Source organism: Lepidochelys kempii, chromosome 21 (assembly GCF_965140265.1).
Source record: "Lepidochelys kempii isolate rLepKem1 chromosome 21, rLepKem1.hap2, whole genome shotgun sequence".
Taxonomy (NCBI): domain Eukaryota; kingdom Metazoa; phylum Chordata; order Testudines; family Cheloniidae; genus Lepidochelys; species Lepidochelys kempii.
Window position 1 is genome coordinate 16236988 of NC_133276.1, and position 19340 is coordinate 16256327.

At 45.1% G+C, this 19340-nt stretch overlaps 1 protein-coding gene across 1 annotated transcript in view; it reads right to left on the reverse strand.

The window, feature by feature from the left end:
* Positions 1–5764: 5764 nt before the first annotated feature.
* Positions 5765–19340, reverse strand: part of IGFN1 (immunoglobulin like and fibronectin type III domain containing 1) — a 54954-nt gene continuing 41378 nt past the window's right edge. Inside the window, exons 22-26 of the mRNA XM_073320422.1 lie at positions 17199–17287; positions 15919–16114; positions 14904–15203; positions 13624–13950; positions 5765–5840 (exon numbers count right to left, since the gene is read on the reverse strand). Coding sequence (XP_073176523.1) covers positions 5827–5840; positions 13624–13950; positions 14904–15203; positions 15919–16114; positions 17199–17287 — 926 coding nt within the window. The 3' untranslated portion in view covers positions 5765–5826. The remainder of the gene's footprint in view (positions 5841–13623; positions 13951–14903; positions 15204–15918; positions 16115–17198; positions 17288–19340) is intronic.

The following is a 19340-nucleotide window of genomic DNA, read 5'->3' on the forward strand; positions in this document are numbered from 1 at the left end:
GCTGCCCGCGGGCGGAGGGGCGGGCGGGACCGGGCGCGCCGCGGGGGCAGTCCGCCCAGCGGGGGCGAGGCGGGCGACGAATGCAAAAGCGAGCAAGTTTCCGAAGCAGCGCAGCGCCCGCGAAGGCGAAGTGCGCGGGGGCCTCCGGCTACGGCGACCGCCGCCCGCCCCAAGCGCAGCTAACGCGGCCGAGGCAGTCGGGGCATTGCCTCCCGCTGTGGCGACAAATTCCCCGGTCCGCTTGCGGGCTTCGCGGCGCCGCCCGAAAAGTTGAGGCCGAAAGCCAAACTTTTCACCTCCTCCGCCGAAGAGCGGGCAGAAAACTAGGGCAGGGCAAAGGGGTTGCGATTGGGTCCAAGGGAGAGCCCTGAACCAATGAGGAAAGCGGAAAGCCCAGGAGCGGAGCTGGGCGGGCAGGTAAACTGAGCCCGGCCCAGGGCCCCACGGGGAAGGGGCTGGCGTGCGGCAAGCAGGGAAGGTGCAGGCTGCAGGAGGGCGGGCCCGGTCGGCAAAGCGGACGGGCCGCTTCAAAAACCACCCAGGAGGAGCGAGATGGGCGAGGGCTGGTTGGGTTGCAGCGCGGAGTCCAAGGCAGGGCAAAGCTGACCCCCCTAGCCTGCAGGTTTCAGAGTAACAGCCGTGTCAGTCTGTATTCGCAAAAAGAAAAGGAGGCCTTGTGGCACCTTAGAGACGAACCAATTTATTTGAGCATGAGCTTTCCTGAGCTACAGCTCACTTCATCGGATGCATAAGTGGAAACTGCAGCAGACTTTATATATACACAGAGAATATGAAACAATACCTCCTCCCACCCCACTGTCCTGCTGGTAATAGCTTATCTAAAGTGATCATCAGGTGGGCCATTTCCAGCACAAATCCAGGTTTTCTCACCCCCACCCCCATACACACACAGACTCACTCTCCTGCTGGTAATAGCTTATCTAAAGTGATCATTAATATGGGCCATTTCCAGCACAAATCCAGGTTTTCCCTAGCCTGCTGTGACAGCCGTGGGGGCTTAACTTGGCACTCAAAGGGTGTGTCTACACTGCATGTCAGCTGGGGTTTGAACTCGGGCCCCAGTCGAACCCTTCTTTCGCCCCTACCGGTCTACACACAAATCACGCTAACCTGAGGCTTGGGCCCAGGGTTCCAGGACCCCGTGGGAGGTAGAGGGGCTGAACTCAAGCTAGACCCCAAGGTTCAAGGCTTATTTATTGCTTTGCTGTGTAGATGCAAACCTACTGGACTTGTGCCGTGGCAGTTAACCAAAAGTATCCCATAATCCTATGGGCCAAGGATCTGTGTCCTCTGGACAGTCTAGTTTGGTGAACAGTCAAGTTTTCCCACACCGTGCCATGAACCAAGGGCTAGAGTGGGTGCATTTCAGGACGGCACTAGGAAGTCTGGGATATGGTTGGCTGGACTCGGATCTGCATACTGCAGCATGGATACTACTAGATGGTCGGAGTAGATGATCATAATGATCCCTTCTGACCTTAGTATCTATGAATCTTTTGTTTGTTTTATATTTTCCCAATTTGTTATTTTAGCTTAGAAATATTAGGCCTTGTGTGCATGGAGAAGTTTTACCATTTTAATTTAAATTAGTTTTGACTTTTCAGTTTAATTTAAATCTCTTCCCAAGCAACAAACTAAACCAAAATAAGCTGCTCTTAGACCAAAATAAGAGCAGCCGGTGAGGGATTTGAACCAGTTTAACTAATCCTTTTAAATCACACCTTAATTAAACTGGCAAAACTTTTTCATGTAGACAAGCCCTCAGGTAATTCAAATCTGGTTTTGATCTGAAGGATGCTCATTATGAGCTCTTAACACTTTAATTGAAGGGAGATAGAGATGATTTTATCAAAGGCTTCCTTTATCCAAAATGTTAATTGGTCATTGAATGCAAGTAGGAAGTTAAATAACACAAATAACCAAAAAGTTTTAAACAGTCTGATTAAAAATCCTCTCTTTTCTTAACAGCTCAACTTTCTCTCTTTTTTCTCATCTTATTACCAGGTATGCTTTTTTTTTTTTTTCCAGTCATAGAGCTTTCAAGCCTGGACAGCATGTGAATTTCTTATCTAAAAATGAACAGGAAATAAGAACCCACCCCTTTCAGGCCTTCTTTGTGCACCATAAAGCAACAGAAAATGGGCTCAAGGCCAATTTTTCCCCTTCACAGATCATCTTCAAAAGTTGCCTTAGTTAACCTGCAATATTACTTAGCCTTTTAATTAGACCTTTATAATGCAGCTCTCAGACTCTTTCATTAAGAAATCTCAGTCGTATCTTATCCCAGTTCTATAGACTCCGACTGGATAATGACAGAAATAGTGTGTTTATTATTATTATTTCTTCTGAGCATTACATTGTGGTTCCAAGAAACAGATTAAAGGGTCCCAAAGTCAAGATTCCTGGGTTCTTGTCCTATCTGTGCTACTGACTCCGTGTGTGAATTTGGGCCAGTCGTATCTCAGTTTCATCCTCTGTGAAATGGAGATGAGAATAATACCCACCTTTCCAAAATGTTCTGAAGTCCAAGTCAGATGAACAGTGCTATGTAAGTGCAGGGTATTAGCATTATGCAGTTCAGTATTCCTTCAGGAGCATGTTAAAGCTTGTCTCGTAACTAAGCCTGTTTTACAGTTCACTGGTCTGGAAAGGGTCGTGCTCAAGCTTTCCTCCCATCTGGTCTGTTCATGTAAGAAATGAAGAATTGAAGGTGCTGCTCATGCTGGACGAGGCACGGGCCAATGATTACTCTATAAAGAATGTGCATGTGGACCCTGCTGTATTTAATACATAGATCCAGGCCCTTGTACAAATGGACCAAACATATCCCCTAAAAGTTTGAGGTTTTCATAGGACAGAGGGTAATTTGGGAACCTCAGTCCCAAAGAGGAAGGATGGCCCAGTGATTAGGACACTAGCTGGAGACCTGGGTTCAAGTCCCTGTTCTGCCACAGACTTCCTGTGTGACGATGAGCAAGTCACTTAGCTTCTCTGTGCCTCAGTTGCCCATCTGTACAATGGGGATAATAGCACTGCCCTCCCTCACAGGGATGCTGTGTGGTTAATTACATTAAAGGTTGTGTGAGGGAGGAGAGACCTTTCTCTCTCTGGTCGCTAGGTAACAGCTGTGAGGATTATGCCTGAAGAGAGAAGGGGAACTTCATTGGTGTTTACATTAGGACATTTAAATGCATGTTCTGATTCAATGCTAATGGAGCTAAAAGACATTTCCAGTCTAATCTTTTTCATGCAGTCTAACAACTGCAATCTGTTTTTTTTTCTACTTTGTTTGAGGTCAGACCTGCTAGAATCTCACAGGTTCTGCTTATTAGGATATTAGGAAAAACTTTTTCACTAGGAGGTTGGTGAAGCATGGGAATGCGTTACCTAGGGAGATGGTGGAATCTCCGTCCTTAGAGGTCTTTAAGGCCCAGCTTGACAAAGCCCTGGCTGGGATGATGCAGTTGGGGATTGGTCCTGCTTTGAGCAGGGGGTTGGACTAGATAACCTTCTGAGGTCCCTTCCAATCCTAATATTCTATGATTCCTCTAAGCCACCCTTATTTTACCAGGATACCTCAACCATCAGTACTTTTACAAGTGCTGTTGCTTAAGCTCTGTGGCTGCTTAACTGAGGTCTTTGTTCTATGCCTGCACACATTGGTAGACAAGCACCAAGCTCAAGCAGACTGTCCTTCCCCCGGCAAAGAAGAAACCATGAAGGCAATTTGGAGACCATTCTATTGATCTCTCAGTTCTCTGTCTGTGAGAAGGACAAATACAGGAATTTAGGGATTGGCAGACTGGATCAAATATGAGGCCCTCCTAATCCAATATTTTGTCTCTGACAGTGGCTAGTACCAGCCACTTCAAAGAAAGATACAAGAATTCCCATAGTGGAGAAGTATGGAATAACATGCCTCTAGGGGACATTTCTTCCTGACTGCATCAGTTGGTGGCTGGTTTATGCTGAGAAGCATGAGGGTATGTATACCTTATATTTTCTCTGTATCTAATTTGTATAAGCATATGTAAATTAGACTTTCCAATCCATCATTCTCCCAATGCCTCATAGGTGCTCAGATACTACAGTTATAGGCAACCTTATAGAAACCTAGATGGATTTGTTGTTCCATCAAAGTTTGGCAGGAATCCCAGCAGGTATGAGAGAATTATTCATACACACAAAAGTGGTTGCAGAGTATGTGAAATCAACGTTCAGGAGCCAGCTGCTATTTTTATTTTGAAGAGAGAATCCCGCTTATGCAATGTGGTTTTTATTATTTAATTTCACTTTGACCCACCGTTGCCATTTCTGTACACCGTTAGCACAAGGAAAGCCCTAACAGGAGGGGAAACACTTCAATAACATGAGCCCCATGCAAGCATTTGGCTGGCTGAGGATCCAATGGCCACCAGTTTCCGATTCTTGGCTCGGCCCTGTTTCCTATGAATCTGTCACCGAGCAACAGCTTTAGCAGAGTCTATGATGCTCTCTCTGGGCTTTTATCAGAAACTGTTGCTCTCAGTCCTTCAGCCTCCATTCAATGATCAAACCATTCAACCAGTGCAGACTCAATGGACTCAAGTGGATTCTTATGCAAGGTTTTAACCATCTAACTGCACTGTATCAAAGGTAGTGTAGAGATGGTGGGAGCCAGGGAGCAATTATATTTTCAACATTAATTTGTTGGATTAAATATACTACATCCTGGTTAGTAGCACTGAGGACAGGAGCATAGTGCTGAGAAGTGCAGCATGGCTCTACCCATGTACCCTGATCGTTGCTACTCGTGTCTTGGTCTCTCACTTACCTCTGCCAGTGCACCTTAATGCTGACGTACAGCACCCCCTGCTATTATTTGCCTGTAGAAACTGCCAACTTTGTGGCTGTTTTGTTTTTATGTAGACAGATACTGTTTTCAGCCTGGAGGGTAAAGAGCATAATACACTTAACTTCCATAGACAATAAGATAAATGCAGAATTGCTGTTAGCTGAATGGGGACTTTTGGAAGCCTGGTGTAGCTTGTTACACACCAGGCTAAAAAAAATATATCTATCTACATCTTAGATGTTTGCCAGGAGACAAAGGATTACATTAAAATCTCAGGTTTCAGAGCAGCAGCCGTGTTAGTCTGTATACGCAAAAAGGAAAGGAGTAATCGTGGCACCTTAGAGATGAACAAATTTATTTGAGCAAAAGCTTTCGTGAGCTATAGCTTACTTCATCGGATGCATCCCCAGTTCTTCAGAGGTTTTAAAACAAAGGGAACAGAACAATGCCAAACCATGTGAGACAAGAGATCAGAAATCCAGATCCAAGCAGGTCGGCTTCAAAGAGCTTCCCAGCAAAGTTTCTGCTTCCAAGAGATTTCTCAGCCCTGGTTCATCAGTAAGTGGAAGTGGCCTCTTGGCATTGCAGGATGATGTCTCATGCCTGTGGTGTCCATGAAAATTTCACTCTTGGCCAACTCTGCCTACCTACAGTTCTCCCTCCACATTCACCTTCTGCGTCCTTTATGTTTCTCCTTGCTTTGGAAGGCCATCTTTCTCCCCTTTGGAGGGCTGTTGTACAGAATCATACATCCATTCTGAAAAGATTTTGCTGTTCTAAAAGCTTTTGTTTTCTCCCACACACATGCAGCACAATGCTCAAGATACATCCAACGGATCAGAAAACAAGAGACAACCTGAGACTGTCAGCTAGTTATCAAACTAGATTTGTAGCTTTTTGGTACTGTGTCAGTTCTACATAAAAGCTTTGTAATTCGGATGGCTGTGCAGAGCCTCCTCAGGCAGGTCACATTAGAAGGAGGGATCTAGGAGAGAGAGAGAGATAACATGAGGGTCTTCAATATTAGAATGGAGGCAGTTTGGAAGGCATACAGAGAAGAGCAACTGAAAGCGTTAAGGGGCTGGAAGGAGTGATTTATGAGGAAAGATTACATTATCAAATGAGCCCAATTCTTCCCTGGTGTAATCTCGCTGAGATGTTTTGAATTGCACCAGGCATTAATTTAACCCAATACATATAGATTGGCTAAACTATGACTAAGGGGAAACATGATGATTAGAAGGTACAAGCTCCTCAGTGTATGTCTACACTGCAAGCAGGAGGTGTGACTGCATCACACGTAGGCATACCCGAGATGGCTTTGATCTTCTCCAGCCTTCTTTCTGGTACCTCTCAACTGTGATCAAGCTAGCTTGCTGAAAATAGCAGGGTAGTTGCAACAGCCTGACTGCTGGTACAGGCTAGCTGCTCACGTACAGACCCAGGCTCTGGGACAGGTCTGTATTTGGGCAGCCAGCCTGTGCTTCTCCGAGTGCCACCCTGACTTCACTGCTATTTTTAGTGAGCTAGCTCCCTCAAAGCTAGCACAGTGTAGACATACCCAAAGAGGAAGAGGCATTACTTAGGGTGTCACAAAGGCATGTAAGTAGAAGTAACGGGATGAAATCAACAAAGGGAACATTTAGGCTGAATATGAGTGAGCTGTGTTAGGCTGTGGCATGGTCTCCTAATGGAAGTGGTGGGAGAGCTACTTGGGGCAATTATAATTAACTGGAGAATATGCTGTAGAGAACACCCATGCACTAGCCCCTAGGGGCATTGCCTAGTTGTCACCTAATTGATCTTCTCATCTCCAGTTCTTCAGTTCTATAATTTTCCTGTGAGAACCAAACTATGTTCTGGGAATACAGGTAGGGTATGCTCAAGGGCTCCCTTGACGTTTGATCTTGTTCATTCAACTTTACTACTTTAAACCTGTGTCTGAGTGAAAAGTAACAGCAGGCCAACTTAATCTCTGCTGTAAATCAGTGGAGTTGCACCAGAGAGGAATTGGTCAGTCTGTCCATACAGACAAGATTGGAACTTAGAAGGCTTTCCCAGCCCAGGATTTCTCTGTGACTGATGCAAGTAACCTAAAGACTGTATAAGTGTTAGAAGCAGGTAGAAAATCCAATGATTTCCCCAGGATCACTCTAGACTCAAAAGTTTCTTATTTTATTTTGTGGAGTACAAATATTGTGGCTGAAATGCTGAATATGCTTTGCAGAAGTAAAACAAAAGTGTCTCTCTAGGGATTTCTGGAGGTGAAGAGTCTCTTGAGAGACTAATCTGTCTGTGACCAGGGCACTTGGCCTAAATTTATGCATGGCTCTTCCAATCTGCAAGAATGACTAGTGTTAATTTCATGCCTGTTGTGAGTTGTTGAATCATGTCATGGTACCATGAGTAATTATTCCCAGTGGGCCAGATCCAGAGGTCCATTCATTCATTCTTTAGTCACTGATTTCAGTAAGAGCTCTGCCAGAGTGCACACTGAGTTAGAAACTGAGTAATGTGTGCTGAATGCTGGTGCCTTCCTTTTCTTGCCCATACAGAATCCCTGCTCCATCACACTCATTCTCAAACAACTCCACGGGCTTTCTTTCATTTCTGATCTGGATCCTGAATTATCCCCGTGAGGAACTCACTCCAGCCTAGCTCATGTCCTTCCCCCTCTGTACTCACCTTCTCATTTTCTTTGTCCATCTAGACCCAGCTTTCTCCCTATTGCTTCAGCCGCTATGGCTGTGCAAGAGTCTTCTCTCCTGCAGCTTCTGCCAGCTGTATTGGTATTTATAGAGGCTGGGAGGGGCAGTGTGCTGGGACAGAAGCTGAGCCCGGATTAGGGGGCGGGGCTTCTCTGACTAGGGGTCCTATAAAGGCAGCCAGCCAGTCAGGCAGCGGCACAGACAGCTGCAGCAGCCCAGGAGCCAGCAAACAGAGCTGGAAATGGGGGAGTTTGGGGGGAAGACTAAGAGCCAGGCAAAGGAACAGGTAGGCTGGTGTGGTGTGGTGTGGTGTTTTGGTGCTCACTGGGGGTTTCTGTTGCTGTGGGTGGTGGTGTTTTGGTTTGGTTTGTGTTTCCCGGACTAACAGGACTTAGGTGGGAAGGCTATGACAGATACAGAGGCAGCGGTGGTAGTGACCAAAGCAGTGGAAGACACAATGCAGATGACTGGATGTAGAAGCTGCGGCATGTACATGATCCTGAAAAGAGTTTCATCTGCATGAAGTGCCGCCTGATAGAGCTGATGGAAGAAAAATTCTGAGGACTGGAGATGCAGGTGGGGAGACTGGTTGGTTCGAGTGGATGATGGAGCAAAGACATGAGGCTGAAGGGAAAAGCTCAGATTTGCAGATGGAAGCAGGACCAAAGAACTCTGAGGGGATACTGCTGGGTGAGGAAAGTGGACCGTGGAAGCATGTGACTAAGAGAACCAGGCAGAGGAAAAGACAGGGCAGTGAAGGAGAAAGAGCTCAGGAACAGGTTTACAGAGTTGGAAAATGAAGAAGGGGCACAGCAGGTGGTCACTAAAGGTGAGAGGCCAAGCAAGAAGAGAAGAGCAGATAGTCCTATTGGAAGAGGGCAAGAGTCATTGGAGATAACACCAAATATGAGCCCCAGGAGGATACGGGATGGGTTGCAGAGGACTGCAAGGGACAATAGAAACCGAGAGGACTTGCGGCCAGATGGAACAGGGGATAGACTGAAGAATTGCACCATTGCCAGGAAAAGGCAGGTCTACGTGACTGGGGACTCATTACTGAGAAGAATAGACAGGACTGTAACAAGTGCTGATCCAGAGAACAGAAGGGTGTGCTGTCTGCCGGGTGCTAAGATACAGGATATGGACTTGAGGCTGAAGAGGATCCTAATGGGAGCGGGAAAGAATCTATTGATTATCCTTCATGTGGGAACATATGATACCGCTAGATTCTTACTGCAACGTATCAAGGGAGATTGTGCCAGGCTGGGGAAGACGCTAAAGGAAATCGAGGCTCAGGTGATCGTCAGTGGGATTTTGCCTGTTCCTAGAGAAGGGCAACAAAGGTGTGACAAGATTATGATGCTCAACAGATGACTCAGGCAGTGGTGCTATAAGGAGGGCTTTGGGATGTATGGCCACTGGGAAGCATTCATGGACAGAGGACTGTTCTCTCGGGATGACTTCACCTGAGTAATGAGGGAAACAGACTTCTAGGATGGAGGATGGCACAACTGATCAAGAGAGCTTTAAACTAGGAATTCAGGGGAGAAGGTTGGGAGATGTCCAGGTAATCTCCACGCCAGTTTTTCTCTTTGAGAGGGAAGAAAACAAAGTAAGAAAGGATACAGCCATGGGTAGGAGAATGGACATAAGGTGGAAGGGCAGTGTACATACCAATCTAATAGGTAATATTGGTGGTAGAATGCCTGTGCCCAATCGGGTACAGAACGTGAGCGAGGCCAAACAGCAGGAATGAAGATGTTTGTTCACCAGTGCGAGGAGCCGAGGTAACAAAATGGAGGAACTAGAGCTACTGGTGCAGGAAGGGAAACCGGATATTCTAGGGAGACCAGAAACGCGGTGGAATAGTCGTCACGACTGGAGTACGGGTATCGAGGGGGAGGTGCTGTTTAGGAAAGACAGAAATAAAGGCAAAGGCGGTGGAGTAGCATTGTAGATCAATGATGAGGTAGACTGTAAAGAAATAAGAAGCGATGGAATGGATAAAAATCACACTGGGGAAGAAAGCTACTAGAGCCTCCCCTGGGATAGTGCTTGGGGTGGGCTATAGGCCGCCGGGATCCGATGTGGATATGGATAGAGCCCTCTTTAATGTTTTTAAAGAAGTAAATACTAATGGGAATTGTATGATCATGGGAGACTTTAACTTCCCAAAAAGAAAAGGAGGAGGACTTGTGGCACCTTAGAGACTAACCAATTTATTTGAGCATGAGCTTTCATGGTCACGAAAGCTCATGCTCAAATAAATTGGTTAGTCTCTAAGGTGCCACAAGTCCTCCTTTTCTTTTTGCGAATACAGACTGACACGGCTGCTACTCTGAAACCTTTAACTTCCCAGATATAGACTGGAGGACAAGTGCTAGTAACAATAATAGGGCTCAGATTTTCCTGGATATGATAGCTGATGGATTCCTTCACCAAATAGTTGCTGAACTGAGAAGAGGGGATGCCATTTTAGATTTGGTTTTGGTGAGCAGTGAGGACCTCATAGAAGAAATGATTATAGGGGACAACCTTGGTTGAAGCGATCATGAGCTAATTCAGTTCAAACTAAATGGAAGGATAAACAAAAATAGATGTGACTGGGGTTTTTGATTTCAAAAAGGCTAACCTTAAAAAATTAAGGAAATTAGTTAGGGAAGTGGATTGGACTGAAAAACTTGTGGATCTAAAGGTGGAGGAGGCCTGGAATTACTTCAAGTCAAAGTTGCAGAAACTATCAGAAGCCTGCATCCCAAGAAAAGGGGGAAAAAATCATAGGCAGGAGTTGTAGACCAAGCTGGATGAGCAAGCATCTCAGAGAGGTGATTAAGAAAAAGCAGAAAGCATACAAGAAGTGGAAGATGGGAGGGATTAGCTACCTTACGGAGGTCAGAACATGTAGGGATAAAGTGAGAAAGGCCAAAAGCCATGTAGAGTTGGACCTTGCAAAGGGAATTAAAAGCAATAGTAAAAGATTCTATAGCCATATAAATAAGAAGAAAAGAAAGAAGTGGGACCGCTTAACACTGAGGATGGAGTGGAGGTTAAAGATAATGTAGGCACAGCCCAATATCTAAACAAATACTTTGCCTCAGTCTTTAACGCGGCTAATGAGGAGCTTAGGGATAATGGTAGGACGACAAATGGGAATGAGGATATGGAGGTAGATATTACCACATCTGAGGTAGAAGCCAAACTCCAACAGTTTAATGGGACTAAATCGGGGGGCCCAGATAATCTTCATCCAAGAATATTAAAGGAACTGGCACATGAAATTGCAAGCCCATTAGCAAGAATTTTTAATGAATCTGTAAACTCAGGGGTTGTACCGTATGACTGGAGAATTGCTCACATAGTTCCTATTTTTAAGAAAGGTAACAAAAGCGATCTGGGTAACTACAGGCCTGTTAGTTTGACATCTGTAGTATGCAAGGTCTTGGAAAAATTTTTGAAGGAGAAAAATTCAAAAGACATTGACGTCAATGGTAATTGGGACAAAATACAACATGGCTTTACAAAAGGTAGATCATGTCAAACCAACCTGATCTCCTTCTTTGAGAAGGTAACAGATTTTTTAGACAAAGGGAACACAGTGGATCTAATTTACCTCGATTTCAGTAAGGCATTTGATACAGTTCCACATGGAAAATTATTAGATAAATTGGAAAAGATGGGGGTCAATATGAAAATTGAAAGGTGGATAAGGAACTGGTTAAAGGGGAGACTACAGCGGGTCACAATGAAAGGTGAACTGTCACGCTGGAAGGAGGTTACCAGTGGAGTTCCTCAGGGATCGGTTTTGGGACCAATCTTATTTAATCTTTTTATTACTGACCTTGGCACAAAAAGCGGGAATGTGCTAATAAAGTTTGCAGATGACACAAAGCTGGGAGGTATTGCCAATGCAGAGAAGGACCGGGATATCATACAGGAAGATCTGGATGACCATGTAAACTGGAGTAATAGTAATAGGATGAAATTTAACAATGAAAAGTGCAAGGTCATGCATTTAGGGATTAATAACAAGAATTTCTGTTATAAACTGGGGACGCATTACTTGGAAGTAACAGAGGAGGAGAAGGACCTCGGAGTATTGGTTGATCACAGGATGACTATGAGCCGCCAATGTGATATGGCCGTGAAAAAGCTAATGCGGGCTTGGGATGCATCAGGCGAGGTATTTCCAGTAGAGACAAGGAGGTGTTAGTACCATTATGCAAGGCACTCGTGAGACCTCATCTGGAATATTGTGTGCAGTTTTGGTCTCCCATGTTAAGAAGGATGAATTCAAACTGGAACAGGTACAGAGAAGGGCGACTAGGATGATCCGAGGAATGGAAAACCTGTCTTATGAAAGGAGACTCAATGAGCTTGGCTCGTTTAGCCTAACTAAAAGAAGGCCGAGAGGAGATATGATTGCTCTCTAGAAATATCAGAGGGATAAATACCGAGGAGGGAAAAGAATTATTTAAGCTCAGTACCAGTGTGGACACAAGAACAAATGGATATAAACTGGCCATCAGGAAATTTAGACTTGAAATTAGATGAAGGTTTCTAACCATCAGAGGAGTGAAGTTCTGGAACAGCCTTCCAAGGGAAGCAGTGGGGGCAAAAGACATATCTGGCTTCAAGACAAAGCTTGATAAGTTTATGGAGGAGATGATATGATGGGATAGCCTCATTTTGGCAATTAATTTATCTTCAACTACTAGCAGTAGATATGCCCAATGGCCTGTGATGGGATGTTAGATGGGGTGGGATCTGAGTTACTACAGAGAATTCTTTCCTGGGTGTCTGGCTGGTGAGTCTTGCCCACATGCTCAGTGTTTAGCTGATCGCCATATTTGGGGTCGGGAAGGAATTTTCCCCCAGGGCTGATTGGCAGAGGCCCTGGGGGTTTTTCGCCTTCCTCTGCAGTGTGGGGAACGGGTCACTTGCTGGAGGATTCTCTGTACCTTTAAGTCTTTAAACCATGATTTGAGGACTTCATAGCTCAGACATAAGTTAGAGGTTTGTTACAGGAGTTGGTGGGTGAGATTCCGTGCCTGTGTTGTGCAGGAAGTCAGACTAGATGATCATAATGGTCCCTTCTGACCTTAAAGTCTATGATTCTGTGATCTGGCAGAGCTTCTCTGTGATTCTACCTCATTAGATCAACACTGTATGTCTCTTTCTAAAAAGATATGCTCTAGCCCAGGCAGAAGTTATGGGCTCGATACAAGCATCAGTGACTGTGTGATGACCTGTGTTATGCAAGAGATCAGATTAGATAATCGTGATGGCCATTTCTAGCCTTGAAATCTATGACTCTCCATCTATTTTCCAGTCTCAGCTGAAAGCCTCTCTCCTCTGCCTCTGTTTCTTAATTTCTATTTCCCTCTGTCACTCTTGGTCTTTGTAGATTTATAATTGAACTCTGTAAAGCATTCTGGGTAAACACTACCCAATATAAAGTTGTACTGAACTGGCAAATAGCGCCCCATGGTAGCCATTTGCAAGATGCCCTGGTGGCAATGAAATGCTGTCTTACATCACACACATGGGTGGTACACAGAAGATGATGTGCCAGGAGCCATCCATAGGGTCAGAAGGGACCACCAGATCATCTAGTCTGACCTCCGGCATATCACAGCCTGCTACCATCACCCACGCACTAGACCCAATAAGTGCTCTGGGATCTCTAATAACCATGAGCAGTCAGGACCTTGGTTTTCTCTCTCATCTGATGGCTGCATCTCCAGCATCACAGGCCCTCTAGCACTGCACTGGGGCATTGGGATCAGCACAGAGTGAGTGTGCACCCTGCTGAGCCCACCACTCTGCTCCTTGTGGCACCTTGTTTTTTCTTGGAGTCTCTCATCTGAATACAGACCATCCTTCAGTAGATTCCAAATTTGCCTTTCTATAGCACTTATTTGGCCCCATCGCCACAGTATCTGAGTTCTTCCCAATCTGTAACGTGTTTATCCTCACAACCACTCTGTGAGGCATTATCTCCAATTTGACAGATGCAGACTGAGGCAGGGAGACTAAGAGACTTGACCAAGATCACTTTACCTTTTATGATCAGCATGGCTTTGCTGACCACATGGCCCAATTCATTGGTGGCTTCCACCTTGTACTCTCCTTCATCTCTCTTCGTGACACCTGGGATCACCAGGCAGCAGACACCAAAGTCATTTGTACTGAAGAAGGTGTGGTCTTCTGAGAGATCCCTGCCATCCTTGTACCAGGTGATCTTAGGTTTTGGGTAGCCACTCACTGCACAGCTCATGTGACAATCAAATGCTGTGGTCACTACATGGGGCTTCAATTGGAGGAGGAATCTTGGAGGCATATTTTGATTCACCCTCCTGTATTTGGGTAGTCTGACTTTAAACTCATCTATAAGAGACATAAATACACACTAAGCGACTACTCCAGGGGACTTAAAGGCTGGGTGCAGAAGCATCCTCCACCCATAACACTTAATAATTGCATTTGGCATCCACCCTGCAAAATTGCTCCCCAGGTCAGGAGAGCGTTCATGGCTCCTTCTGTGAGTTGCCATGCAGTGGCCATATGTGTAAGGCCCTGGCTCTCTCTGCGAATTATGACCCCAGTTACTGTTACTGGGAGTTCCTTTAATCCAAGCATTGAGACTCAATAAAAGGGGACAGAACTAAAAGCTTTGTTGATCCAGTCTGTGCTGCATGCAGTACCCAAAAGTCCTCGTCTAGAATGCAATAGGCACAGTATAAAGCCTGAGCTGTATTCTCTACAGGTAGTTTCCTCTTAAGTTTTCCGAAGTCCCAGTCAGGAATCTGGAGGGGATCACTAGGTCTTTGGCATATGGACAAGGCCATGGCTCCTTCTACAGGTCATGAGGATTACACTGTACCAGTCTAGCTCCTGCAGGTCACCTGGTCCTTCCCAAATGGGGTTGGGACCTCAACTCCTGCAGATTGGATTCTGTGGCTCCTTCTTAAAATTACCAAGTCCTCACCATTCAGGTCATAGCCCTTGGCTTCTGTAGAACTCACCTAATTTCAGAGTTTGCTAGGAATTAATTCTCTTGGAAGCTCTTACCCATATAAGTAATATGAGCCGGTATATTGGTGGGAATGGAGAAGCCCAGCTTCACTGTTCCCACTGATCTGTAAACATTCATGTCCAGCAGGGGACATCTTTCCTTGCCCAACAGTATTTCTTGGGGATATGTCAATGGGCTCTCATCTGGGCAGACAGCATACATATGGGGACTGGGACACACTGACCAAGATTTATAAATGGGATAGTTTGACTGAGACCCAACAACACAGGTGCACTGATAGATATTTTTTAAAAAGCCTTTTTACCCTTTTCCTTTTGCATGATCCAGGGCTGCACAGTTTCAGATGGATCACTGGTTCCCATATAATTTTTGGCCACAACCCTAAAATAATACCCGCGGCCAGGGATAAGTTTGGTGATGGTAAACTTGTTGTTGTAGATCAGGTCAGCCACCACTTGCCATGAGCCTTTGTTGGAGTCACGTTTCATGACCACATAGTACAGGTTACTTTCCCACTTCTCTGTCGGCGAGGGCTCCCAGATCACTGTCACTGTATTAAGGACTTTCTCTTGCAGAAGAATAGGGCCAGGGGACTGTGGGATAGCTGCAAAGTGAAGACAAATAGTATGGAGGGAATAGAGAAAGTGGTAAGTTTAAGATGTTATAACAACTCTGCAACCCCATAAACTTCATGGAGATCAGATATTTTGAGCATTGTGGCCAGCTAAACTTGATGGTCATTAGTGGGAAATGAACTCTGATCCCTTTGCTCCAGATATACAGGTCCTCCCATCTGGATTAGGGAAATTCAGCATTACTGGACTGGTATTAGAGACACCTCTCTTTCCCTTCTATTAGATAGCTGATACAGCTGTGTTTTTATAAACTGGAAGTGAAGGAGTTGACAAGGCTATAGAGTTCTTATGGTTGGACACAGGTACTTTGTTCTATTTGCTAACTGATATTCACAGAGCCCTGTCACGGACTGAGACACCTGGCTGTATTATGGACTGTAAAAGTTGGCCCTCTGATAGCTTGTACTATCCTAGTCCTCTCACAGAATATGGCTGTGTCTCTGTTGGTGGTACCTGGCTGGGTCTTGGATTGTAATTTAATCAATGGATGCCAGTATTCTGTAGCCCTGCCCTAGACTAAACCACCTGGTTTTTGGACTGTCATCTCATGAAAGACCGTATTATCTCGCCCTTTCCTTGTCCACAGTGCTTAACCCCATCAAAACTCACAGTCCTCTACTCAGTCATGGGCTGGAACCTCTCCCTTAGGATTTTATTCTCCACCAAACCTGCCATGCATGTTACCTGCGACTTGGACTTGGAAGCTGAAGGATTCTTTTTTTCCCCACTCGTTTTGGAGTATGATGGTGTAGAGCCCACTGTCAGAAAACTCAGCTGATGGAATCAAGAGTTGGCTGAGGCCATCTCTGGTGCTCACTATGGCCCTGCTGGGTAGAGGAAGCCCATCCTTTAGCCAAATCACCTCTGGAGTTGGGGATGCCTATTAAAGATAAACACCAGTTATAAGTCAATCTGCTTTTCTTTTGTATTTATATCCTGTGTACCTATAGCTTCCTTGCTTTGTCCTCAAGTGTTTCCTTAGCTCTAACATCCGATGAAGTGAGCTGTAACAGCTCACGAAAGCTCATGCTCAAATAAATTGGTTAGTCTCTAAGGTGCCACAAGTACTCCTTTTCTTTTAGCTCTAACTTGTTTCTTTGCCCCAGAACCATGGCCAACAAAGGATGTGTTGCCCTAAGCTGTTTCAGTATAACTAAGTCAGAAAATATTTATTAGCTCAGAAGTTGTAGTTGACAGATAGGCAAGAGTAGCCCTATTAAAAGCATCTGCTGCTTTTTGGAGGGAAGAAGACTTCTGTCTGGATGATTGTTCCATTTTTCCTTCCGGTCCCCCTCCCTCCTGATGTCACATTGCAGTGACTTTCTTTCAGCCTAGGGGAGCTGGACGTGGCTCCCTGTATTGCTTATCAGTGCCACCTTGAGATCAGCCAGAAGGTTTTCTCCCCTTCTCTTCAGTCGGGACCAAACACCAGATCTCACCCATAATGCTCCCAGCCTTTGCCAACCTGCAAGAGTAAGAAGCTAGATCTTTGAATCAGACCTGTGCCTTTCACATGATACAATCAAGGTGCACCACTGCTCTTGCTGTTTAGTTTGATGAACATGCTCAGCAGGACATTGTCAATTCTCCTACCTTCAGTCCTCACAAGGAAAGCAAGGGATGGATGTGGGGAGTGATTAGTTGACACATCAAAATCTGAGAAGTTGGTGCTAATATTTTACACTTCTTTGGTGCCTTCCATCATCAAGAGTTTAAAGTGCTTTACTTTACACACCTTAATGAATTATCTGAACTTCACAACTCCCCTCCCCCATGAAGGGAACCATTACTATCCTGATTGTACACATGGGAAATGTATACGAGGTGCAAACCAATTAGATGACTTGGCCAAGGTCATGTGAAAATTCTGCAGCAGAATGAAGAACAGAACCTCAGTTATTGTAGTTATTTTTACGACATGGAATCATATGGAGGACTCCTTACAAACATGCTTCAATGCTTACTTCAAAGGGTGTGTGCACTCGGATGCAACTTCCCGCTTTTATAATCATAAAGTTTTTCATAGTGTCATCTCTTAGGAACTTGGGACTAACTGGAATGCAAAAAACAGTGAACACAATTAAAAGCTGCATCTTGTTACAAGGTCGCTGACAGATTTTAACTCTCATACACTCAAAATAGCATGTCCAGTGTGCTAAAGTTCTCTCCTCCAGCCGGCTGCCTGACATATCTCTGGCAGTATTAAGTCAATGGAGCTTTTTCACTGAGTGAGAAGTGCCAGAGCACTCGCTGAGCATCATCTTTCTGTATTTACAGAGTGTTGATGACTTAAGATTAGGATATTGTCAGCAAGTTAAAGAAGTATGGGCTGGATGAATGCACTGTAAGGTGGGTAGAAAGTTGGCTAGATTGTTGGGCTCAACAGGTAACGATCAATGGCTCCATGTCCAGTTGGCAGCCGGGATCAAGTGAAGTGCCCCAAGCGTCGGTCCTCGGGCCGGTTTTGTTCAATATCTTCATGAATGATCTGGAGGATGGTGTGGATTGCACCCTCAGCAAGTTTGCAGACAACACTAAACTGGGAGAAGAGGTAGATACGCTGGAGGGTAGGGATAGGATACAGAGGGCCCTAGACAAATTGGAGGATTGGGCCAAAAGAAATCTGATGAGGTTCAACAAGGACAAGTGCAGAGTCCTGCACTTAGGACGGAAGAATCTCATACACTGCTACACACTAGGGACCGAATGGCTCGGCAGCAGTTCTGCAGAAGAGGACCTAGGGGTTACAGTGGACGAGAAGCTGAATATGAGTCAACAGTGTGCCCTTGTTGCCAAGAAGACCAATGGCATTTTGGGCTGTATAAGTAGGGGCATTGCCAGCAGATTGAGAGACGTGATCGTTCCCCTCTATTCAACATTGGTGAGGCCTCATCTGGAGTACTGTGTCCAGTTTTGGGCCCCACACTACAAGAAGGATGTGGAAAAATTGGAAAATGTCCAGCAGAGGGCAACAAAAATGATTAGGGGACTGGAACACATGACTTATTAGGAGAGGCTGAGGGAACGGGGATTGTTTAGTCTGCGAAAGAGAAGAGTGAGGGGGGATTTGATAGCCTAGCTTTCAACTACCTGAAAGGGGGTTCCAAAGAGGATGGATCTAGACTGTTCTCAGTGGTAGCTGATGACAGAACGAGGAGTAATGGTCTCAAGTTGCAGTGGGGGTGGTTTAGGTTGGATATTAGGAAAAAAATTTTCACTAGGAGGGTGGTGAAACACTGGAATGTGTTACCTAGGGAGGTGGTGGAATCTCCTTCCTTAGAAGTTTTTAAGGTCAGGCTTGACAAAGCCCTGGCTGGGATGATTTAGTTGGGGATTAGTCCTGCTTTGAGCAGGGGGTTGGACTAGATAACCTCCTGAGGTCCCTTCGAATCCTGATATTCTATGATATTCTAAGAGGGAAATACTGCAAAAAAGGTATTCACAAATGTTTGAATAGAAACCATGAAATCTCCTCAACGGCATCTGTGACCCCTCTGACTCGCTTTTCACAATCATGCAAATGAACTTTTCTTCACAGTAATGCTTGTTAAAAGGAAAGTGGTGTGAACACTCGTTCCTATGTCTGTTCACAAGAGCATTGACTTCAGGAGTATTCATCTGGACAGCTCTTTGCGGGCTTGGGAGTCATCCAGTCAGCTAAAACGATATCATGCAACCTGGATATCCTAGAACACAGTGCAAATAGTGCATTAGAAACAGTGAATAGTCAAAGCGACAGCCACAGCAACCAAGTTCTGAGTGACCCGTGGGCTGAAGCATGTTCACAGAAACCATTGTTGAATAATTTCAAACAGCAAACAAGTTCATACAAAATCAAAGCCAGTTTGCCGATAATTTATGAACAGAAAAAGAGTGAAATTCACTGTTTATATTGTTTGCTACCCTCCTGAGCGTGAAACCCCATTGCTGTCTCTGCAGCAGGAGGGAGAGAAATAGCTACTCAAGTATAGACCCACTTTTCCCCTATCTCCTAGTGTGTGGCACAGGGGCCACACCCTAACCAACAACAATGCATTAGGATATTAGGCTGAGTCACAGAATCATTCTGAAGAGCTTTAGTCCATTATGTCAAGAGTGAAACCCCT